This window comes from Pseudophryne corroboree, chromosome 1 (assembly GCF_028390025.1).
Source record: "Pseudophryne corroboree isolate aPseCor3 chromosome 1, aPseCor3.hap2, whole genome shotgun sequence".
Taxonomy (NCBI): domain Eukaryota; kingdom Metazoa; phylum Chordata; class Amphibia; order Anura; family Myobatrachidae; genus Pseudophryne; species Pseudophryne corroboree.
The window spans coordinates 1216324254-1216349692 of NC_086444.1; the positions used below are offsets into that span (position 1 = coordinate 1216324254).

Genomic DNA, 25439 nt, shown 5'->3' on the forward strand with positions numbered 1-25439 from the left:
GGGGTGGCTTGCACTCCCCGGTGGCTGCCATTGTCTGCAGCCGCTTGAGGGAGGGGATCCTGCCATGCTGACCAATCAGCAGTGATCTGCAGCACAGCAATCATTGGGGGAGAGTGCAGCGAGGCAGGTGGGTTAGCAGCAGCATAGGGAAGTTTATCTTCCCTGCAGCTGCTATCACTCTCTATCTGACTGGTTGCATCCTGAGCGACTAGTTCAGATAAGACACTTGCAGGTATGGTCACATTTGATGCGACCATGCATGGAAAATGGTTAAGAGTAGTAACTTCTGCCTCAAGGTCAACATGAGAGTCAATCAAATCATTATGAGAGCTGGCAAACTCCCCCATCTTAGTCCCCAAGTGCTCAGTGCAATCACCAAGACCCTCAATAGACTACTGGCATACTTGAAGTGTAGCACGGAACTCTGCCACAACTTATTCTTTAAATTGGGTAAGGATCTCATAGTCCTGACAGTTAAGGTGTCATTATGTCCAACTGAAACTGATGTTACCCCGCTGGCACGTGAAGAAACTGAGTTTGTGAGAGGCAATGGGAGCAAAGGTCCTGTCTGAAAAGGGGATTTGCCAGGTCCCACAATAGGTCCTAAAAGCATATAACATATGAAAATATATCACAAGGAAGCACATATATATATTAAGTTTGATTAAAAATTATTATGTTTTTTATTTAATTATCAATTTTCTTAATAATGCACAGCATAATATATAAAACTTTAAAACACACCAATTACTGCAGTACAAAAGTCCAGTAAATTGTAACGTTATCAGTATTAGTATTACTGTCCAAGTAACCGTATACCGCTGGAGCTCCAATAAGGATATTCTTTAAGCACACATAGTGCTATTTATTTAACTCCCCGGTGAAGAACTGGTTAATTTGTAATAAAATACGTTGTTACTTTGTATCCATAAGCCATAGGAATAAACTTTGTAGGAACTTCAAGCGTTCACAGTGTGCCTGCCGCACAGCAGCTAGTGTCCCCTTCTCTCCCCACCGCCAATGATTAGCGTTCACCACAGCCGTGTGTTGGATCCTCAGTGCGGCTTGATCTTGAACGGCTTGTGCCGAAGTTCTCTGGCGGGAGCGGCGGTAACAGCAGCGTCCACGGGGGGTGGGTGCACACTCTCAAAGCTGATTTTAGGTGATTTCTTCTAGATGTCCTCTGGCATAGAGGGGTTCCGGACAGCCTGCAGGTGTTTGTATGGAATCCTTAACGCTTTTCTCCGTGCTTCCAATCTCACGATTTCCCATAGTAGGTCGTTGTTTCGGTGATGGCTTGAAAAAGGCACCTGTGAAACTGCTTTTGTGGCTTTCACTTTTTATGAGGCAGAGTGATTTCTCTGTAAAAAATCAAAGTGTAGAGGAAACTTGGAATATAACAAAAGTGGCTCCAAGTATAAATAGGGTTAAATTATCATTGCATAGGTAAATTAGGTGACGGGAGGTGACTAGACATTTAGCCGAGAGAGCTGTCTCCCATCTCAGTGCTCAGTAGGCTCATCTGATTCTCTGTATAAACAATAGAGTATTAACTATCAACATATAATGACTTGTAATGAGCTCCTCAATTGGTGTGATGAAGAATATAGCTAAAATTTGGCTCATTCCCAGCCTTCCGCAAAAAATCACTGTAATTATATGTAGCACATCAGCCAAGTGGAATCGTCTGAGCTGATAAGATAAAATGAAAATGGTCACCGCACAGTATAAGTGCTACATTAAAGAAGGACTCCAACTGTCTCAGTGTATCACCCGCTGGGCCAGGGATCAGGTAAGACCTTCTGTCCAGCACACCTGCCCATAGGTGATCAAGGGTCAGCACTCAGTCGATCCAACTGATATCGCCAATCGACTGTAGTCATTTAGTCCTGGAGCAAACTACATGGGCATAAATAGGGCTCAATGCCCCAGCTGCAGGTATAATAAAACTAGGCTGCAAGGTGTAAAATGTAAAATCAGCCGTTCGTGTCCCTGTGCTCAACACTCTGCCCTACTACTCCACAGCTAGGTACACTCAGGAGCAGTGCAGGGCTCCCTCCCCTACAACACAAGATGGAAGGTGAAAGGCAGGGACCGTTTATAAGGCCAGCGTCCTCACCTCCAGATCCCATCTCCTTCTCAGGTAAGAGGATGAACATTGTTCTCCGCTCCGGCACTTAGAGTCTGGGACCCAGGCTGCAAAGGAGAGCTCTGTCCGTAACCTCCAAACCCATGATACCCCTCTGTCGGACAGACTACACAATTCGATGCAGCGGCTTCCGTCACGGGATCAGGCAACAACCCACAGACGTATCCGTGGCAACCTCCCAACCATAACCTGTCTCCCAGGATACCAAACTGTACAAGTGTGCAGAATATACTGTAGTATAGGTTAGCTGTTATTCCCAGTAAAAGGGTTATAAAATATTTCGGGGAGTGGAAGCACACTCTCTGCGCATCCAGTCTCCTTGATTGCCAAGCCACGCCCCCAAAATCTCTCTTCACTATTACATCTCCTAATCCTGATGCTTTTTCAATTTGCTTCAGTAACAATTCCTCATCGAACACATTAATATCAGGCCGCTTGTAGCATAGCCCTAATATTATCTATTTAGTTCCCTTTTCCCCGCATGTAATTTCTACCCATAAAGTCTCAACAGTATTTGCAGTCCTCTCATGGATATCTTCCCATATATCAGGTTTTAAAAACATTTGTTTATGTAAAGACATACCTCTCTACCCCTTTTATTTACTTTGTCTCTCCTGAACAGCGTATAACCCTCTAGATTAACTGTCCAATCATGAGATTTGCCCCACCAAGTTTCAGTAATACCTATAATATCACACTGTTTGATTGCTGAAAGGATTTCTAGTTCCCCCTTTTTACCTGCAAGGCTTCTAGCGTTTACATACATACAATTAAGATAAGTATTCCCTCTAAGGAATACTTCCCTCTAGTATTCCCTGCTAGGAACTTTGTTTTCTAGGATCTAGTTATTTTCTAGTATAAACTTTATTTTCTAGTATACTTCCTTCTAGTATTCCCTGCTAAGAACTTCATTTTACATACATACAATTAAGATAAGTATTCCCTATAGGGAATGATTCCCTCTAGTATTCCCTGCTAGGAACTTTATTTTCTATGTGCATTATCAGCGATCCATGTTCATCGTTAATTTGCATCTTGGTAGTACCCTTACCGGCTCCTCTTTTCTTTCCCCCTTTTCCACCCCCATTCAGCTAGCTACCTCCATCATATTACTATTCTCACTTTTACTATTACTATTCCTACTACTCCTATTACTATTCTCACTGCTTGACCCATAGTTACTGACTTTACCCTCCCCCCAGGCACCTAGTTTATAAAACTCCTCCAACCTTCTAACCAACCTACCCCCCAGCACTGCTGCCCCCTCCTCATTCAGGTGCAATCCATTGTGACAAAAAAGATGGCGCCTAACTGAGAAGTCCACCAAGTGTTCCAGGAACACAAACCCTTCTTTCCTACACCAGTCTCTAAGCCACACATTTACCTGCCTAATCTCCCTCTGCCTCCCTGGGCTAGCGTAGTTTGGTAGTTCAGAGATGTCCTGCACACCATCTGTTTATTCCTTCTAACTGTGACCCAGCTGGCTACCTGGTTATCCTTATCTACTGATGCCTCCCCCTGCAACTCCTCCACCATTCTATCTAAGCTTTGTTCGAGATTGTTAATTACCCTCAGTCATGTAACGGTTTGCTCTAAATTAGTTACCTGGGCTTCCAGGTTAACCATTCGCACACACCTCGTGCAGATGTATTCACACTAGGCTGGTTGCTCCAGGTGTGCATACATCTTGCACGACATGCACTGAGTGAGATTCTCAATCATGGCCCCTCCCATTTGTTTGAGAACTCTAACTCCCTGTTACCTTTTGAAAAACAATACAAACAATACAATCTACGCAATACGTTACTGTACTATGGCCTAGTTGAAAAGAGAAACAATATTCTCAACAGAACAGTAATTGCTAATTCAATCAGAGAAAAAAAGAAGAAAAAGATACATATACAATAAAGTCAATACAGTAATGATTGTGAAACTTACGCGTCCAGGGGCGCTTTAAATATGACTGCTCCTTGAGTCCTGTGATGAGACTATCCTCGCACCATCCTTGGGGCATTCTCCTGCTGCACCGCTTCACCACATCTCTTCTCCACCAGCACAACTCCCTTTTATGCACTCAGTTGTTCTCTGCTCTGGGAACAGGGAACAGTTCTTCAGCTCCACATACACCTGGAGACTGAGCTTCCTCCTGCTCTAGGCTCTGCTCTTGTTCAGTGGCTTCTAACATACCCTAAGGTCAGCTACAGCCAGTCTTTCACTGGCCAGCTCCGTTCAAGGCTCAGCTCAGCAGTGACATCCCCCGCTCTCCCTTCACTCTTGTCTGCACAATTTGAGGCATATTTGTATCTGGCACTGCCCTACTGGGGACATAGGTGTTTATGGCACTATTGGGGCATGCTGCGTGTGTATCTGGCACTGCTGGGGGCATATGTGTATCTGGCACTACTGGCATCATTATGTATATGTGGCACTTTACTGCTGGGGTTATTATGTGTATCTGGCACTGCAATGCTGGGGTCATTATATGTATCTGGCACTATTGGGGGCATATGGGTATCTGGCACTGCACTACTGGGGGCATATGTGTATCTGGCACTACTGGGGTAATATGTGTATCTGGCACTGCACTACCGGGGTCATTATGTGTATGTGGCACTGTACTACTGGAGGCATATGTGTATCTTACACTGTGGGAGCATATGTGTATCTGGCACTGTGTGAGCATACGTATGTGTATCTGGCACTGTGGGGGCATTTTTATATCTGGCACTATTGGAGGCATATATGTATCTGGCACTGCACTATTGGGGGCATATGTGTATTTGGCACTATTGGGGCAGCGGAGACAGGCAGCAGAGACCAGCAGTGGGAGAAGCCAAGCACAGCAGTGACAGTAGAGCCCGGTGGGTGGCAGCATTGAGCAGCTCTACCGGTGGCATGTTTTTTATCTGGCACTGTGGGGGCATATGTTTATCTGACACTGTTGGTGTCATATGTGTATCTGGCACTGCACTACTGGGGCTATATGTGAAACTGGCACTTTACTGTTAGGAATATGTGTATCTGGCACTACACTATTGGGGCTTATGTGTTTCTGGCACTGCACTACTGGGGAGATATGTGTATATGGCACTATTAAGGGCATACTGTGTGTGTATCTGGCACTACTGGGAGTGTATGTGTATCTGGCACTGCACTGCTTGGGTCATTATGTGTATCTGGCACTGCAATACTGCGGTAATGATGTGTATCTGGCACTGAACTATTGGGGCATATGTGTATATGGCACTCCACTATTGGGGGCATATGTGTATCTGGCACTGCACTACTGGGGACATATGTGTATATGGCACTATTGGGGGCATACTGTGTGTATCTGGCACTGCTGGGGCACATTTGGATCTGGCACTACTGGGGGCATACGTGTGTGTCTGGCACTACTGGAGGCATCATGCCCAGCGACAGCGGGGGACATCTGTAAAAGGCCCCTGAGGTTCAGAGGGGCCCCGAGGTTTGGGTGGTCCCCAGATAGTCAGCTGCTCCTGGATTCCCCTTCTGAATTTCTAACTGTGCATCCAGATGGAATGGGGACTGGGATTACCATCAGTATGAAAATTAGTATATGCACTGCGGACTTGTGGGTAGCCTCAGCTACCTAGTGGAGCAGAGCTTGTGAGTCTACACAATGCTATTTGTCCCAGAGGCGCCGACAGCGGTAGCAGCATTTTATTCTCCTTCTTTACCCTGCTCTTGAACATGAGTAAGTAGTGTGTTGGGAGCTTCCGGAAGGCGAGATAACTGGGAGGGGTGGAGGGGAACAGGGCCCCCATAGATCAGTTAAGTGCACATATCTCTTCTGGGTGGAGGCTGGGCTCCCATGGTCCTTGTGTCTTATTTCCTGATACCTTCTTGTTAAATGTGCACGATTAGACTCCAAAAATGAGATCAGCTGCCCCCTTGCCTTCCTCCTCCCAATGCCAGGGGTAACCTCATCCTGCAGGTGGTATTGCTGACAATAGTAATTATTGCCCTGCTGCTGCCCATGTAACACTCTGATACTACTGAGCCAGCACCCTGCATGCCCCCTTTCCCCAATGCCATTGGTCACCTCATTCTGCAGGAGGCATGCTGAAAGCTCTGATTATTATACTGCTGGTGTCCATGTATCAAATGCTGATACTCCTGAGATCAGCTACCAGCATCCTCCTGCCCCTCCATACCCCTCTACGCTGACCACATCAGGGGTCGCATCAGGAGGCTATGCTGACAGCTCTGCTTTTTTATCATGTGTCAGGCAAAACAGCTCAGCACCTGAATTAGTATCTAGTGTTCCTGCTAGAATGCAGGCTGGGCGCAAAGGTGTTGGGTCAGTTTGTTCGACATGTGTGTGGATGAGAAGGTGGTAATGCCAGTTGGAGATAGGGGTGCAACCCACCAGCGTCACTGTTGGGGTCTGTGTGGCCCAATGAACAGCACTAATTTGGGCATGTCCAGCTATTAGTGTCATTAATGGGGGCATGCCCAGCACTTACGGAGGTGCTGGGCTTCCCCCAAGCTCTCCTTTCATGTGAATAGATGCCGTTCAGGAGTGCATGGCATCTATTCACACAGCAGCAGCATGGCACCGGTGCATTTTGCCCTTTAAAAATCAGGCAGGGCATTGACACCCTGCTAAAACAGCCTAGCGTGAACATTAAGTATCCATGCATCTGATATATAGGGTCCTATTTACCAACATGTCTATATCATAACAGGGACTGATGTGAATACAGGGAATGTTTGCTGTAAAGCGCTGTATTAATATGCATTTATAGCCAATATTTTTAATAACTTTGTGCATTAAACAAAGTGTGTGTACATTCACACAATTCATTTATGTTTCATATACACCTAGGGGGTCATTCCGAGTTGTTCGCTCGGTAAAAATCTTCGCATCGCAGCGATTTTCCGCTTAATGCGCATGCGCAATGTCTGCACTGCGACTGCGCCAAGTAAATTTGCTATGCACTTAGGAATTTTACTCACGGCATTTTCATCGTTCTGGCGATCGTAATGTGATTGACAGGAAATGGGGTTACTGGGCGGAAACAGGCCGTTTTATGGGCGTGTGGGAAAAAACGCTACCGTTTCCGGAAAAAACGCAGGAGTGGCTGGAGAAACGGGGGAGTGTCTGGGCGAAAGCTGGGTGTGTTTGTGTTGTCAAACCAGGAACGACAAGCAGTGAAATGATCGCAGATGCCGAGTAAGTCTGAAGCTACTCAGAAACTGCTACGAGGTGTGTAATCGCAATATTGCGAATACATCGTTCGCAATTTTAAGATGCTAAGATTCACTCCCAGTAGGCGGCGGCTTAGCATAAGCAAATCTGCTAAAATTCACTTGCGAGCGAACAACTCGGAATGACCCCCCTTATACGCACAGCCTGAAGGTCATTCAATACAATATTTTTAATAACTTTGTGTATTAAACAAAGTTTGAGTACATTGAGCCATCAGAAAACAAAGGTTTCACAATCTCACTCTCACTCAAAAAATTCCGTATTTCGGAATATTCCTTATTTCGGAATATTTGGATATGGGGTACTCTTCCTGTAATTCACTTTTTTTATTAAGCCACATCGCATTCCCCATACTTATAATGGGAAATGCGATGTGTCCAAATTTACAAAAAAGAAAAAGTAAAAAAATACCGCAGTGTGCTCTGTGAAATCTCGCCAGCTCAGGGCCGCGCTGCAATAGGGAGGCATTTGCCCAGCTTTTTCTGCCCCTGGCAGAGAAAGCTGAGCGGGACCAAGCTCCAGTGATCAGCTACATATGTCCAATGGACACACAAGTAGTCTCACCGGGGGGGTTGACCGGGCGGCAGCGGTAGCGGCGAGGTCGGCTGGGGCGGCGCATGCACAGCTGAACATCTGGGTAATTTTTATGAAAAATACCCCAATAATGCTGCGGAGTGTCATCGCAGGGACACAGCTTGCTTACACGCTCTGTCCCTGCATGCAATAATTGTTACATCCCTGCGATGTAATAAATTATCGCAGTGTGAGTTTGGGCGATTTTATCACATGACATCTGCATCCAAGGATGCGGATGGTGATAAATAGTCCCCATGGTGAGAAAGAGGAGGCTTTATTTTACCCACACCCCCTGATGAGGTACACTAATTGAGGGTGGAGGAGAAAATTATGGTAGAAGCTGGGTAAAAATGCCCATTGCCCATTAACCACAAGGTCAGTTTTAGGAGGTTCAGTCAAACTTGGGCTATCCACTACTTACTGTACTATGTTCAGGTGCAAAAGCAATTCATTGGTTCAGAGAGCAACAACTTGTAATGGCCACAGAACATTTGCTCATGGTTACCCACAAATGCTTCCTAGATATGATAAGATAATCATGTGCAGGAGAGTTCATTATGCCAGAAGCCTCTCGGGGTAGACTACTGTATGTCATGAATATTTCAGACAAAATGCATACTCTTATTCTAATTCAGATGTGGTCACAAAGCGGCTATTGTACGCAAATCAGTTGATGTTTTATTACTGCAAATGTGTCTGATCCGCAGTGCGCATGTGCAGTGATTGATTTGTGATGGAGGTCGCAATGAGTAATTAGTCACAATGTGAGTGACAGGAAGACAGCATTTTGCGGTGGTAACGGTGGAGTGATGAGTAAACACAGGCATATCATGGCCATTCAGACGGCTTTTTATCGGTTTGCATAAATGAGCAGTTGCAATCTTAGCCACTGTAGAGCTCTCTGCATCCCGGGAGAGCAGCTCAGCCTGTGCGTCTTCATAGGTACTCAGATTCTGCGACATTCACCTATTTGGGACTGATGTATCAGCAGATGTATGCTTTTGGATAGAAATGATGCGACACCAGTGGACATCGCACAGGTTACCTTCTACCCATATTAGTTGCAATTGTGAAAAGCAAAAGATAGCAATCACAAGAACAACCACATCTGAAGCAGGCCCTCTGTCAGGGGTAGTGCACGAGAATATAAAAGGATCTGAATCAGTGGTATGACCAAAATGTTCATGGTTGCACGTCGGTCACACCAACAAATTTCTGAGCAACCATATACTGTCTCAGAATGTCTGAGTCAACTCATGCTGTGGCCAGACCAACTGCATACAAATTCACATCATCTAACTAGGACATACCCCCAGAAAATGGTGGTGAGAGTCCTGTGTTTTTGTAGCCACATCAACTTACCTTCCCTAAGGCAACATGTCCTCTTACCACTGTTGGATCTTTGTGAATTATTCTGGAAAGCTCTATTCTTTAGTATCCAATCAGCAGCAACTACCATGGTAACAAGTCACTGGTTGGCTGAGAATGGCTTTCTCTCAGCCAACCAATGGCCTGTTAAAATGGTAGTGACTACTGAATGGATCTAAAAGGCAGAAGTTTAGATAATTACTGGAGTATTCCACTGAAAGCACCAGGTGCAGACCAGCCAGCAGTTGCAGTGACCATAAACCAGCTGGAGGGTTTAGGATGGCTGAGGCAGAGCCTACAATCACTGTGAGTTGGATTCTGCAGATGAACCTCGGCAGCCAGCAATGCAGGAGCAGACAGAGTTGCAGGGAAACATCTCTCAGGCTGCACCACACTCAGTCCCGCTGAACAAACCCTGTCTCCCTGCAAGAAGTGACACTCCAGGGCAGCGCCAGTGGAGATGTAGACAGCAGAACACCAACAGAGTTGAAACAGGACCCTGCAGTGAGAAGAAATAAGCAGGAGGCAGGGTAGCTCGGCAGGTCAGTGCCAGATCCAGAACACAGCAGGACATTGTGGTGGCAGGTCAGAAGGGTGATATGGGAGCAGCTGCTCATTCGTGCAGTTTTCTCTTCTTCTCAGCTATGTTATGTTTTAAAGTGGCCCAAAAAAACCAAAGTAAAAAAAATCAGACAGCTTGCCTGTCCAATATGCAGAATTTTTGTAAACATGATGATGTACCGTGCGCCATTTGCTTTGCATATAGATACTCATTATTTTGTATAGATACTATTATTTCATTAAAATCAAGTACATTAACATATTTAATAATTCTATGACTCTTAAACTCAAGAATTCAGTTGAAATATTGTTAAAATAAAGACTACATATCTGGACTTACTGTATGTCCGATGTATCCTTCTTTGATTGAATAGTGATTGCATCACTGGGCGGTGCTATATATGCTGGGCGTCCTTGCCCTGTGCTGTGCGGCCCCAGCATGTGATTTTATGCTCAGCAGTTCTTGCTTTTTTAGCAAAAATTGCTACGGACTCTGAATAACCCCCATAGTACAGGGAATAAATGAGTAACATTGGAGATTAGGGTAAAATGGAAAGTTATGGATGGCTATAGCAATATGAGGACATATACCACCAGTGGCCAGTATAGGTACTGCAAGCAAACAGTGTTAATGAGTTCGGGACCCTATTCAGTAAGGATTGTAAATTCTGCAGAATTTACAATCCTTTTGCTGGCATGCTGAAGGCTGCCCATCGCAGGGCAAGGCCGCTCAGCATGCAGCCCACAGCCCGCCCACTGCGGTCATGCTGAAATTGCGATCATGATCACTGAAATTATGGATGGCTCCTGCCGGTGCAGCCTGGCTGCGACGGCAGGACACCCGCCGCCATCTTTTTGATTGGAGCAGCTGCATGTGACATCACATAGCTGTACTGCCCACACCATACCCCTTGTTTGGAAGCTGTCGCCCCCATTTCCCTGCTGCCACCCCCGCAACGCTCCATCTCCACCATGGAAACAGAACATTGCCCCCCCTCCCACTCCGCGAATGCCTCTTCCTATCAATCAGGCAGAGGCATTCATAGTTACTGCGGGTCACCCACCATAAATGTGGGTGATTGAGCAGCATGGGCCTTGTGCATGCACCCACAGGGCGAACACAACAATTCCAGTGTATCGTGATTTGCGATCCAACCTGAATTAGTCCCTAGGTGTCTGTTTATCAATACCAAAAAAATCATAAACTCTGTAGCAATGTGATGCTTTTGTAGCATTTAGTAGAACTTTTTTTCCATTCACAAAATCCGACCTCCTGGTGAAGGTAATCACAGGATATTGCTAACGCTCATTGATGTTATTCTGCAACTCATGGTAAAACCTGTTTATTGTGGACAGTGGTACTGTATATTGGGGGTGATTCCGAGTTGTTCGCTCGCTAGCTGCTTTTAGCAGCATTGCACATGCTAAGCCGCCGCCCTCTGGGAGTGTATCTTAGCTTAGCAGAATTGCGAATGAAAGATTAGCAGAATTGCGAATAGAAATTTCTTAGCAGTTTCTGAGTAGCTCCTGACCTACTCACAAATAGCGAAAAGATCAGTCATTTTCATTCCTGGTTTGACGTCACAAACACACCTAGCGTTCGGCCAGCCACTCCCCCGTTTCTCCAGACACTCCCGCGTTTTTCCCTGAAATGCCTGCGTTTTTCCGCACACTCCCAGAAAACAGCCAGTTTCCGCCCAGAAACACCCACTTCCTGTCAATCACACTCCAATCACCAGAACAATGAAAAAACTTTGTTACGCCGTGAGTAAAATACCAAACTTTTGTGCTGATTTACTTGGCGCAGGCGCACTGTGAACATTGCGCATGCGCAGTTTGCGACTAATCGCTCTGTAGTGAAAAAAAAATTACTAGCGAACAACTCGGAATAACCCCCATTGTCACTATTTTCTGATCACCATTGCAAGATGACTTTGGTCTGTGGTACCCACAAGAAATATGTTATTTAAAAGTAAAGGTTTTTTTTCCCCTTTTTTATATTTTTCAATTACTTTATCTTTATTTCTTCCTTTAAAAAAAAACAAAAAACAAATCTTGGCTTCGTAATTTTGCTTTCTCTAAATTTGGGATGCCCAAATCCTAGCTCCCAGTCCAGTGCACCTGTGGGAACTGATAAATCAGCTGAAGTATAAATAACTCTAACAGCTAACTTTACTGGCAAGAGGTGAGACTTCTCTTGCACTGCCAGACAGTGTTTTCAAGAGGGAGAGCATCACTCAGGTGCCCTGGTGACATTTTTTTGGTAAATTCAGCCAACAAGATTTTCTAATGGCATTGAGAGAAAATCTGTATTTTTTGACCAGTTTTCATACACATGCCCCATAGGGCAATATGTGTAATGGGACAGATGGGTACTTTCACACGCCAGTCAATAAATGGTAACCAACAATAACATACTGTATGTAAGAACCCAGCCCCTCCCTAAACTGATAACTAAGAGTTCCAAACTACTTGTTTGGTACTAAACAAGAATGCTTACAGAAAACCGCTACATTCTCACATATAGGGCCTCTTTTGTTCCATAAAGCTGACTACAGACCATCATACAGATAACACAGGACATTTAACCTAGGGGAACCTGTCTGCCCAGGCTGGTGTTTAGATAGGTCTATAGATGTTGTCCAATAGTTTTTGCTGACACCCAAAGGTTAGTGTTTGGAAGGTGAAAGAAGGTCTGTGATACACATAAATATTACTTCTTTCTTTGCTTCAATCACAGTATGTTAAAGCAGCATTATGTAAAATGGCAGCACATGAGCAGAGCAACGCAATAAAATCCAATAGTGACACGGTAAGAATCAATTTAAAGCTACAGTATATCTGACTAAACCACATAAAATGAAATTGCCAATTTCCAAGCGTAGACTTGTCCAATAAAGAGATTAGCAGCAGACGGATGTCCAAACCACCAAATTCAGCAATAACACTATATTAGGATCTCCTGCTCTGTGCTGCCACGTCGCCATGGCAACCGGGAGGCAAGTGTTAGCGAAGTAACCTGAGCGCAGCTGATACTCCGGTCCGGGTTTTTACTGTGTAGTGGTTACAGGCTCTGTGCACGGCAGGGAATCCGGCGCTGGTTTTGTGCTCACAGTCTGTGAGGTCTGAGTGGGGCGTGGACAGCACCTGCTATATAAACCATCCTCTCAGGCTAGGCAAATGCTGCTGAATCTTTGTTTGTTAGTCAGTTCCAGAGAGTTAGCTAGTACTGTGTGACTTTGTATTTACTTGTTGCTTACTGCGAATAGGCCTTGGGATTCGGTACTTCATTCTGCCAATCCGGACCTAGCAGTAAGACTGGAGTCAGTTGTTTGACCTGCTGGGGTTCTTTTGCTATTCTGTGAACCCAGCAGGTTTGCGGCTGTACTCTCAGACCTGCTTGCTTAATCCTCCCTCACTGTGCAGGGCGTCCAGGTGTCAGTTTAGTGGCAGTAAGCTGAACCTGTGCCCTGCAAGTGGGGGTTAGGATTGTGGATACTCTCCTTGTGTCTATATTTCTATCTCTGACCAAGGAGTTTATTCCCACACCCGTTGGTAACCCTTTGGGGTTTTTTCTGTTGCTCTTAGCAACATCATTTCAGGTGCTCCACATGTTAAATCACTACACCTCGCTTCATTGTCCGCTCTATTCCATCTGAGCATTCCTGACACTAGGGAGACACCCAATTCCTGAGCCTTTGGGCTTCTCCGTTCACTTTGTGTTTATTAGTTATTCCATCACCTCCTGTGTATGTTATGTTATACTGTCTGTGAGTTCGTTTGCTTCGCTTCCCTCTCTGTTCATACACCGGTATACTCCTGTTAGCACTGGTGTGCGTAACACACTACAGCCCCTGGATGGATGAATGTATTGTCTATGAATAAGGAATTCATATTGCAGCAAGAATAGATGACATTCCTGTGGATGCGAATGATATCAGTGACAGTAGGTAAAGTCACAGAGCTAACACTTACCATAAGAACAAAGCTTCTTTTGACAATTTCTGTGCTGTACAGATTTCATCAGAAAGACAAATGAACCACAATAAATATTTTCTGCCTAATTTAGTTGTAATGTTAAATTGCTGACTGTCTGATTAATAACTCTACCAAGTGTCTAATGTGACGATAAAACCAACACTTACCTGTAAAATGTAACATAGTGTAATAACAAATTTCATATACTGCAACTGAGTCTTTGTTATTATTGTTTCTACTTTCTTTTTGTTAAACATTTGGTTACTTCAAACACCATTAGTTCTGAGACCTTCTTATCCATGAAAGTAACACTATTATAATTTCTAGATCAGCTATGGAGCGAGGGACCCGCTGCTGAGTGACCGGACTCTTTATCCAAACTTCTTTCGCACAGTACAAAACTACCAGACAGAAAATGTGGCCATTGCAAAGTTACTGAGAAGCTTTGGGTGGAACTGGGTCGGAATTATCACATCAGATGATGATAATGGTGAACGGGAGCTACAACATCTGAGCCAGACATTGAATGATTATAGAATTTGTATTGAATTCAAAGTCAAAGTTCCCCAAACTGAAGAGGGTCATGAAATTCCTCTTGAGTTAAAAGCTTCATCTACAGAGATTGTTGTTATGTGTGGAACAAATACGCAAATGTCTACTTTATTTTTGCTTACTGCAACACATATTCTCATTAACAAGACATTTATCCTTACAGCGTCATGGTCACTTGCAATAAACCTTTTAGTTCTGAAAACAAAAAAAGCAGTTGAGTATAGTTTGGTGTTTTCCCCTCCACCACGTTATATCCCGGCATTACCGCAACGTTTATTCACTTTTCATCCATCCAGTCATCCGAGTGACCCAATGCTGGAAGACATTTGGATTCAGTACTTTAGGTGCTTGTCACCAAATTCTTATAAGAACAACGTCTTTTCAAGGATTGATCAAATGTATTTGGACGACTGCGCTGGGAAGAAGAGGTTTAGAGAACTTTTTAATTATACTGGAGATCCGGCCACCTACCAGGTGTATATTGCAGTCCTCAGCATGGTGCAAGCTCTGCATGAAGTGAATTTAGCCTTGACTATGTATAGAGAAAAGTATAATTTAAAAACATTTGAATTTCAGCACAAGGTGAGAGAGTGTAAGCTCTGTGGACTAAACAGTACATTACTGCAGAAATCACATAAAATCTGAGGGTTTTGTTTTTTTACTTTCATTATTTTATATTTTGAAAGTATCGTCATAATCTTTTTGATCTCTGCTGTAATCTATGATGTCAAATGAAATGTTGTGAGATGACATTGAATATAGATGTAATCCAGATTGAAATGTTTAATGTAATGTTATTATTAATTAATTATCCAAGTGTTCTTATGGTTTACACATCAGTTTGATGGAGCTTTCATTAGTACCCTTATTTTCAGGTGCCAATCTGGGCATCTTAATGGAATTCTATAGAAACATAGAATTTGACAGCAGGTAAGAACCACATGGGTTATCTAGTCTGCCCATGTACACACTTGACAAAGGCTTCTATAGCCGAAACACGTTGGTGATGACACACTTTAGAGGAAGATATCAACAAGCCAGGACTCTTGAGGTGGATTTCCAGTCCAGGTAGGTACCCAGTAAAGCTGTTTCTTGTTAAATGTGAATTGGTGTGCACTAGACACCACCGATTACGGAACACTGCTAAATAAATGTGTGTTTTAAATTGCATTTTATTAAAATTAAACGGTATCACACTATCATCATCCTCTTGTCTCCTTATATATGTCATATGGATGGGAGGAGTCTGAGAGAAAAAGGGAATATCTGAAGTACCAAGGAGACTCAGGAGGACAGTGTGAATATTGCTGGGCTAATACAAAGAGAATAATTTAAGGGATAAGAAAGAGAACTTTATCATCCCTTTAATCTGACCTTGATAGTGGACATTTCTATCTTATATAAATCAACAGGTCATTCCCAACAGAGTACAATCAAACCCTGTTTATTCTCTGATTCATTTGAGCCAGTCAACTTTCGTGTTTTGTCTTATGTATTAAGGGTGAACCAGGTATACGCTCAGGACCTGGCCGCATTTGTGTTTTGTAGTGCAGAATTCCATCTTGTCTACTAACCATTAAACCATCTGTACTGCCCAAAAATGTATAGGTACACTGTGCAGTTTCCCAGGACCCCATGTGTCTAAGTGTCTTTAAGCACGGAAGGGTATCTGCTTCCTGGGCTGGTGGCTCTGGAGCTTTTTGGGAAGCATGTAAACAATACTGCCCAGCAATTTTAACTGTGAATTACACACAACTAGAGCAGCTAGGCAACATTTTCACCCTGCCTCCTAGCCTGAAGTCAGACAGTTAATGGCTGTCAGAATGCTAATTGGTGGATGGCTGGATCTATTCACCAATCAGAGAGACAGTGCAGGACTGCAGGAAAGGTTAGTTATGATGTGTGACATTTGCATGAGTCTGACATTTCTCACACTGTCCTCATAGAGAAGCCTCTTTCACCTCCTACCACCATTTCTACACCATCTGCACATGTGGTGAGCAGTACAAGTAAAGATGATAAAGATGATGATGATGATGTCATAATAGAAATTGAGGCTTTGTGTGAACTATCTGACAGTGAGGATGATGATGTTGATGATGATGATGATGATGATGATGATGATGATGTTTGTGTAAGTCAGCCACCAGTGGCTGCATTTCTTGCCCGTAATAAAAAGAAAGCCATTGTGATGCCTGGGCATAAAATAAATAAAGCCACCTATTGTGTGCGAAATTATTATTCCCCAAATCCTGACAATGTTTGTGAAGGCATCTGCTCCATTTGTGAGGCCAAAGTTAGTACAGTTAGATACGTTAACCATCTAGGCGCCTTCTCCATGTTACATAATTTGCATCGAAGACATGACATTAATTGTACAAGATTATAATGTAATTAACACCCTCATCATCAACATCCTAGTCCTTCTAAAAAAAAAATGTTTTGTGGGGGCCCAAACAAAGCAAGCACCACAAAAATGTACGTCCCTGTCACTGAAGTGATTGCTTTGTTAAATTGTGCATGTCCATTTTAATATCCAAAATGAGGGTGGGAGGGAGGGCCCAAGGAAAATTTCATCTTGCACTACTTTTCATTTCTGCACTGCTGTGTGGCAAAGTTTTATAGATGTGCTATAAACTACTGTATGTTTATATCTGTTGTGTCGGTTAGTGTCCAGTCGGCTTGCTGCAACTTTTGGCCTAAAATGTATAAAAACAATATTGTGAACTGTGAGGTGGTCACAATTAATTGGAAATGACTGGAAAGAAATGTTATTGAGGGTAATAATACTTTAGGGCAGAGGTTCCCAAACTGTGTGCCGTGGCTCCCTGGGGTGCCTTGGGCCACTTGCAGGGGTGCCCTGGGTTGGTGGTCCAGGACCAATTCAAATTATTCATGGTCAATATAATAGGCAAAACCAGTGCTGGTGGCTGCCAGTCATAAAATATGTGGCCAAACAGAAGCGAATCTTGTCCCTCACCACACAATTGACCCTAAGGATGACATATAAACGCAATCTACTTAATGTAATATTTCTTTCTAATTTTCTCAATAAGACATTTTTGGCCTAGGGGTGCCGTGAAAAACATTCTGATATTCTAGGGCGCCATGATTCAAAAAAGTTTGGAAACCACTGCTTTAGGAACAAAAACAAGGCCAAATTATGTGATATTAGCAGATTTTATGATTTGAAAAAAAAAAAAAATGATCCAAAACAAAAACAGATCCAAAACTCACAAGGACTGTTTGGCAAAACCAGTACTGATTCAAAACATGAAGGAGAAATAGATCAAAGACAAAAACTCAAAACTCAAGATTTGGGCTGGCGCACATCTCTACTGCAATACTTTTTTCTTACAGTACATTGCAATTTAAATTTCAGTTGAGGTTGAATTTCCCCACTAACCTGACATCTGTATATTTAATTTTATTTCCCCTCCTAGCTAAATGTACTGCTAACAGAAATTATGTTTTATATCTGATCTTTTGTCACACATGGGTCCAATACTAAACTGTGCATGTGACATAGCATCAAATTTCTGGGTGGCAACTAGATGACATCTGGGCATAAAACTTGTCAAGAATAATCTTGGTGAAGTTTTGTTATTATTTTTGGGCATGTACCCAGAGTTACACCATATTCTGATTTGTGCATATGCCAATGGGATGCCAATTTCAATCACATACTGTACTTGCACCTTGTATGGGCAATTATTTTATATTAATTATGATAGAATACAGGTAACCAATGGAGGGACTGACAGAGTGGATCAGCAGAAGATGAACTTCTAGTGATGTAGATCAGCCTTGAAGTTGCATTCAGAATGGATTGTAGTAGTGAGAGTCTTTTTTTGGTAGGACCAGTAAGGAGACTATTACAATAATCAATGAGAGAGATGATAAGTGCATAGATTAGAGTTTTTGCAGTGTGTTGTTTAAGACATGGTCTCATTTTGGATGTTTATTAGTTTTATGCAAATGATTTTGAGAAAGATTGAATGTGGGGATAAAGGACAGCTCTGAATCAAGGATGACACCTAGTCAGGGAGCTTGTGGGGTAGGATTGATTGTCGAGTTCTTAACAGTGACAGAGATATCAGGATGGTAAGTACAATTGGTCGGTGGAAATATAATCAATTCTTTTTTGGAAATATTTCATTTGAGGTGGCGAGAGAACATCCAAGTTGAAATGACAGAGAGGCATCCAGTGACACAGCCCAATAGAGATTGTGACGAATCTGAGGATAGGCAGATTTGAGTATCTTCCATGTACAGATAATACGGAAATCCAGAAGAGCTGATTAGTTTGTCAAGAGATGCGGTATAGATTGAGAAAAGCAGAGGCCCTAAGACTGAGCCTTGCGGTAATCCAGCTGATTTAGGTAGCGAAGAGGAGGTGGATTTAGAGAAACAAACACAGAAAGAGTGTTTAGATAGGTAGGTTGAGAACCAAGAAAGGGATGTATCCTGAGGACCTAGGGATTGAAAAGTTTGTATGAGAAGATAGTGGTCAGTGTCAAAAGCAATAGAGAGAACTAGAAGAATAAGAATTGAGTTATGGTCTTTAGACTTCACCACAGTGACCATATCATTTACTACTTTAGTCAGTTCTGTATCTATGGAGTGCTGGAGTGTGATGGCTTGCTCTTCACTCTCAGCATAGCTAAATAGTCTCTCTATAGTCTTTTGATTATCTCTTTTCACTCTGGAGCACAGTCTGCTGTACAGTAGTGTACATTTGTTAGCTAGCAGCACAGATTATCTGCAGTAAGGTTAGCTGGGAGTACAGGGATACTGCAGTGATGGGGCTGGCAGAGCTGTAACTAGACTTTTTGGTGCCCTGTGCCAGAAAGAAAATTGGTGCTGCGCCCCATCCTTCTCCATTTTTTCCAATAGGGACATAAGGTGCATGCCTCATGGGGAAGGGCCATGACATAATTTATCCCAGAGATATCCCATGCTATGATGCCTCTTGCCGCATTTTGTTATAGACCAATGCAAGAAAATGGATTTGGACACAAATTCTCTTTATACCACATTCATGCACTTAACTTGAGAGCGCGCTTTTATTTAGTTATAATACAGTTTATTAAATTACATATTTCAATATACTGCAATACCCAGGATTCAAACTTATAACCTGTTTCATTACTGTAAGAAAAACATTTTTTTAGAAAGCATAAGGTAAGCTTCAAATAGTTAGAATTCTCTAGCTTTTTATGCAAGGCGGATAGCTCAATGAATAGTGTCTTATTACAATGCCAAAGGTAATGGGGTTGAATCCTGGGTATGTCAGCATCTTGAAATGTAATAAAGAACAGTGTGACTGAATAACAGAACTATCAGTTTAAGTTCATGAATGTTGTATAGGTATTATCAACAGAAGAGGTCAGGGTAGGAGACAGCGGCGGTCAGAAGATGCTGGGCTTCAAAAAAGGGGAAAGATGCAAGTGACAGTAATTAAAACAGTTAATTGACAAGTGCCACCAACAGCGCCCCCTACCTTAAAGCACAATGTGCTGTGGCACTCTCTGCACACACCTAGTTACGGCCCTGTGGCTGTGTGCCACCTTAGTTATGTGATTTAATTGGCACATTAAAGTCTGTTTTGCAGGACTTATATTCAGTCTATTACATGCACAGGGTTGCAGTCTATGGTGTAAAGTTACTAATATGGGAATTCTATTTTAGATGGGATGTTGCCAATAGCAACCAATCAGATTCTATTTCTCATTTATCTAGCACCTCCTAGAAGATAATACCTGGAATCCGATTGGTTGCTATGGGCAACATCCCATCTTAAATAGAACTCCCATCTTAGTAAATTTACCCCTAGGGGTCACAGATACAGTAGGTATATGTACACACCTCTGAAGCTGCTTTGCACTGGGTAAACAGTAGTTACTGGGTGGCTCCCAGGAGGGGGAAAAAAAGTTCCATTCAGTATGTCTTTATGAGTGCAGTGCCTAAATATTTGGTTGGTATTTTATTGTTTGATAAATACAGTGAGCATCCGTGGGCCCACACTGACTGCTGTATCAGGACACATCTGTACACTGGATATAGGAATTATCCATATCTAGGATGGGCTTACAATTGAGTACTGCTCACTATCTATTTCTCAATAAAGAAATTTATTTAAAACATATCACATACAAACACAACTGTAACCCTTTGGATCCTTTCTAAACCCCAGGATGGCAATATTAAGATGGTTATACTGTTCCTGCCAGCTTCAGCAAATTACTCTGTCGAAGTTCCCAGGAGAGTGTAGCCCAGGTTGGTGGGATGCGGTGGGACACCATGAATCCCATCATCATGACCCCACCATCTGTGGTGTTTGCTGACATTCCCATCTTTGTGTTTATAGACACGGAGTGGCAAGAAACGGCTGAGGCCCTGGCCTATGTTCATAACTAGTGGTTCAGCTTCACATGATGATAGAAGCCCTCATAACTGAGGCCTTGACACTTATGTTGTAGTTAGATGTGCCACGGTATCCGCCATTGGTGCAGTGGGATTTAGACAATTGATGGAGGTATTGTGTCCCCGGTAACAAATCCCATCTAGATTCCACTTCACTAGTCAGGAGATAGCAAGATTTTGCAATTTCATTCCAGTGATTTGGACGTATATTTAAAGTGATTTTGCCAATTAATTTCAATGATTTATAATTATTAATTACAGTGATCTTGCCAATTAATTCCAGTGATTTGGACGTATAATTACAGTGATTTTGCCAATTAATGTCAGTGATTTATAATTATTAATTACAGTGATCTTGCCATTTAATTCCAGTGATTTGGACGTATAACTACAGTGATTTTGCCAATTAATGTCAGTGATTTACAATTATTAATTACAGTGATCTTGCCAATTAATTCCAGTGATTTGGACGTAAAATTCAAGTTGGAATTGTTTGTGTTGCTTGGCTTAGTCAAACAGCTACCTCATTGCACCTCTTCAACATCTTTGCTTGAGGTGCAGTTTGGGGCCTAGTTTTTGAAAAGTACCATCCTGTGTGACACTGCCGTATGAGTCCAGGGGTACTGCTGCATTAGTCCTGGGTTACTGCCGTATAAGTTTACCAATTGCAATTTTTTTTAAAGTGACTGGAGCATGCTGGAGATGCTGTCAGTGGCCTGAACAATTGCGGCCCACTCTCGACATTTAGCCACTGTGTGACACTACTAGATGGGCCAAGTGGTTGTGTCGCTTAGCTTAGTCATACAGCAACCTCGGTGGACCTTTTTTTCTTCTTTGCATCATGTGCTGTTAGAGGCCTTTTTTGATATCTGCCATCCTGTCTGCCACTGCAGTGCCAAGCCTAGATGGTCCAATTGTGTGTATCGCTTGGCTTAGTTATACAACTACCTCATTGCAATTCTTTTTCTTCTTTGCATCATGTGCTGTTTGGGGCCTTTTTTTTATATCTGCCCTCCTGTCTGACACTGCAGTGCCATGCCTAGATGGGCCAGGTGTTTGTGTTGTCCACTTGTGACACTTAGCTTAGTCATACAGACACCTCGGTGCAAATGTTAGGCCTAAAAAAAAAAAATTTTGTGAGGTGTGCAGATTAGACTGGAAATGAGTGGAAATGATTGTTATTGAGGTTAATAATACCGTAGGAGCAAAATTACCCCCAAATTCTGTGATTTTAGCTGTTTTTATGTTTGTTTGTTTTCAAAAATCATCCAGATCCAAAACCAAAACACGAAAGGGTGGTTTTAGCAAAAACAAGCCAAAACCAGAACATGGAAATGGAATTAGAACCAAAACCAAAATAAAAAACATGAAAAGTGCCCGCCGCACATTTCTAATATAGATACAGGGGTTGCTACCACAGATCATATTGCTATCACAGGTAAAAAGAAGGAAAGACAAAGTCATCTGTTTTATGGTGCAACAAGATTTTAAAATATAACTTTTATTTCATAATCTAAGAAGAAAATATTAACATGTTATAAAGTCTCATGTCTTACAAAATGACTTTTGCGAAATATTAAAAAACATGTATAGAATTTATGTGAAAACGAGACAAAACTGTGAATTACATAAAAGAAAGAAAAAGAATAAACATAAATATTAAAAATCTGAGCGTCTCTGTGGTGTCTGTTCTCAAAAATTAATTAATGTCTTAATATGAATCCCTAACATCATGTATCTTATTTTGAACTGATTTGAACTAATATAATGGATACGTAAAGTGTAACAAAATTGTTACTATTGTGCTTTTTCAAAGATCTTGGCAAATTGGCAAGAAGAAATTTTGAAATGGTATAGAATTGTATCACATAATGGTTACTTATGTAACAATATTGACAAGAGTGTTCCAACTAGTTCTATCGCCACATATTGGAAAGATAGTAAATTTGCTGATGAAAGTTGTAATCAATTTTAAGCTAAAAAGCCTCTTGTAGATAGTTGGTGTCAACACACAATTCATATCTTTCCAATTAAGCTCATGGTGGCGGGTATGTTGTTAGTGCATTATATAACGGATGATGCTGGCAGTGTATATGGTGCCAAATCTTATGAAGGGAGGATTCAATTAATGATTTCCAAATTACCTCTCACTTATAGTGTCAGGTACACTGGTAATATTTCCTCTCACATATAGTATCAGGTATATTGGTGAATCACCTCTCACATGCAGTATCAGGTATGACAGGAGGATTTCATTGGTGTTTGGCAGATTACCTATCACTTATAGTGTCAGGTAAAATGATAAGATTCTCTCTCACATATAGGGGTAAATTTACTAAGGTCCCGATTTTGACCGAGATGCCGTTTTTTCTTCAAAGTGTCATCTCGGGAATTTACTAAGCACAAATCACAGCAGTGATGATGCCATTCGTATTTTTTTGCAAGTCCAAGAATAAAATTACGAATGAATACACCATCGGTCAAAACGCGGCTGTTTAAGTATGAATCTCGGTCATTTACTAAGAAGTGCAAAGCAAAAAAAAAATAAAACACTGCCGTGAAAAATTACAACTCGTAAAAAAGTGCAATAAAAAAACAGACCTGCTTTTTTTTACCGTGATTGGATAGGCATGCACGGATCCATGAGATCCGTGCATGTATATCAGTGGGAAGGGGTGGGAAAGTGGTTATTTTCCAAAAAAAAAATGCGTGGGGTCCCCCCTCCTAACCATAACCAGCCTCGGGCTCTTTGAGCCGACCCTGGTTGCAGAAATATGGGGAAAAAAAATGACAGGGGCTCCCCCATATTTAAGCAACCAGCATCGGGCTCTGCGCCTGGTCCTGGTTCCAAAAATTCGGGGGACAAAAAGAGTAGGGGTCCCCCGTATTTTTAAAACCAGCACCGGGCTCCACTAGCTGGACAGATAATGCCACAGCCGGGGGTCACTTTTATATAGTGCCCTGCGGCCGTGGCATCAAAAATCCAACTAGTCACCCCTGGCCGGGGTACCCTGGGTGAGTGGGGACCCCTTCAATCAAGGGGTCCCCCCCCCAGCCACCCAAGGGCCAGGGGTGAAGCCCGAGGCTGTCCCCCCCATCCAATTGGCTGCGGATGGGGGGCTGATAGCCTTTTGTGAAAATGAAAAGATATTGTTTTTAGTAGCAGTACTACAAGGCCCAGCAAGCCTCCCCCGCATGCTGGTACTTGGAGAACCACAAGTACCAGCATGCGGCTGAAAAACGGGCCCGCTGGTACCTGTAGTACTACTACTAAAAAAATACCCAAAAAAAGACAAGACACACACACCTTGAAAGTAAAGATTTATTACATCCATCCACACAAACATACATACATACTTACCTTATGTTCACACGAGGGTCGGTCCTCTTCTCCAGTAGAATCCAAGGGGTACCTGTTGAATAAATTCTACTCACCAGATCCAGGGTCCCAGGCTCCTCGTAGCATCCATTTGTAATCCACGTACTTGAATAAAATAAAAAAACGGAGAGCCGAGCCACGCACTGAAAGGGGACCCATGTTTGCACATGGGCCCCCTTTCCCTGAATGCCAGAAACCCACTCTGACTGATGTCTAAGTGGGTTTCTTCAGCCAATCAGGGAGCGCCACGTTGTAGCACCCTCCTAATCGGCTGTGTGCTCCTGTACTGTATGACAGGCGGCACACGGCAGTGTTACAATGTAGCGCCTATGCGCTCCATTGTAACCAATGGTGGGAACTTTCTGCCCTGCGGTTGATCGAAAGTGACCTCACCGCTGAGCAGAAAGTTCCCACCATTGGTTACAATGGAGCGCATAGGCGCTACATTGTAACACTGCCGTGTGCCGCCTGTCATACAGTACAGGAGCACACAGCCGATCAGGAGGGTGCTACAACCGGGCGCTCCCTGATTGGCTGAAGAAACCCACTTAGACATCAGTCAGAGTGGTTTCTGGCATTCGGGGAAAGGGGGCCCATGTGCAAACATGGGTCCCCTTTCAGTGCGTGGCTCGGCTCTCCGTTTTTTTATTTTATTCAAGTATGTGGATTACAAATGGATGCTACGAGGAGCCTGGGACCCTGGATCTGGTGAGTAGAATTTATTCAACAGGTACCCCTTGGATTCTACTGGAGAAGAGGACCGACCCTCGTGTGAACATAAGGTAAGTATGTATGTATGTTTGTGTGGATGGATGTAATAAAACTTTACTTTCAAGTTGTGTGTATTGTCTTTTTTTGGGTATTTTTTTAGTAGTAGTACTACAGGTACCAGCGGGCCCGTTTTTCAGCCGCATGCTGGTACTTGTGGTTCTCCAAGTACCAGCATGCGGGGGAGGCTTGCTGGGCCTTGTAGTACTGCTACTAAAAACAATATCTTTACATTTTCACAAAAGGCTATCAGCCCCCCATCCGCAGCCAATTGGATGGGGGAGACAGCCTCGGGCTTCACCCCTGGCCCTTGGGTGGCTGGGGGGGGGACCCCTTGATTGAAGGGGTCCCCACTCCCCCAGGGTACCCCGGCCAGGGGTGACTAGTTGGATTTTTGATGCCACGGCCGCAGGGCACTATATAAAAGTGACCCCCGGCTGTGGCAT

At 43.1% G+C, this 25439-nt stretch overlaps 1 protein-coding gene across 1 annotated transcript in view; it reads left to right on the top strand.

Annotated features, from left to right (window-relative positions):
• LOC135051850 (probable metabotropic glutamate receptor mgl-1) overlaps positions 1-25439 on the top strand; it is a 141390-nt gene that overhangs the window by 50863 nt on the left and 65088 nt on the right. The window contains exons 3-5 of the mRNA XM_063957409.1: positions 14196-15002; positions 15921-15930; positions 16367-16554. Coding sequence (XP_063813479.1) covers positions 14196-15002; positions 15921-15930; positions 16367-16554 — 1005 coding nt within the window. The remainder of the gene's footprint in view (positions 1-14195; positions 15003-15920; positions 15931-16366; positions 16555-25439) is intronic.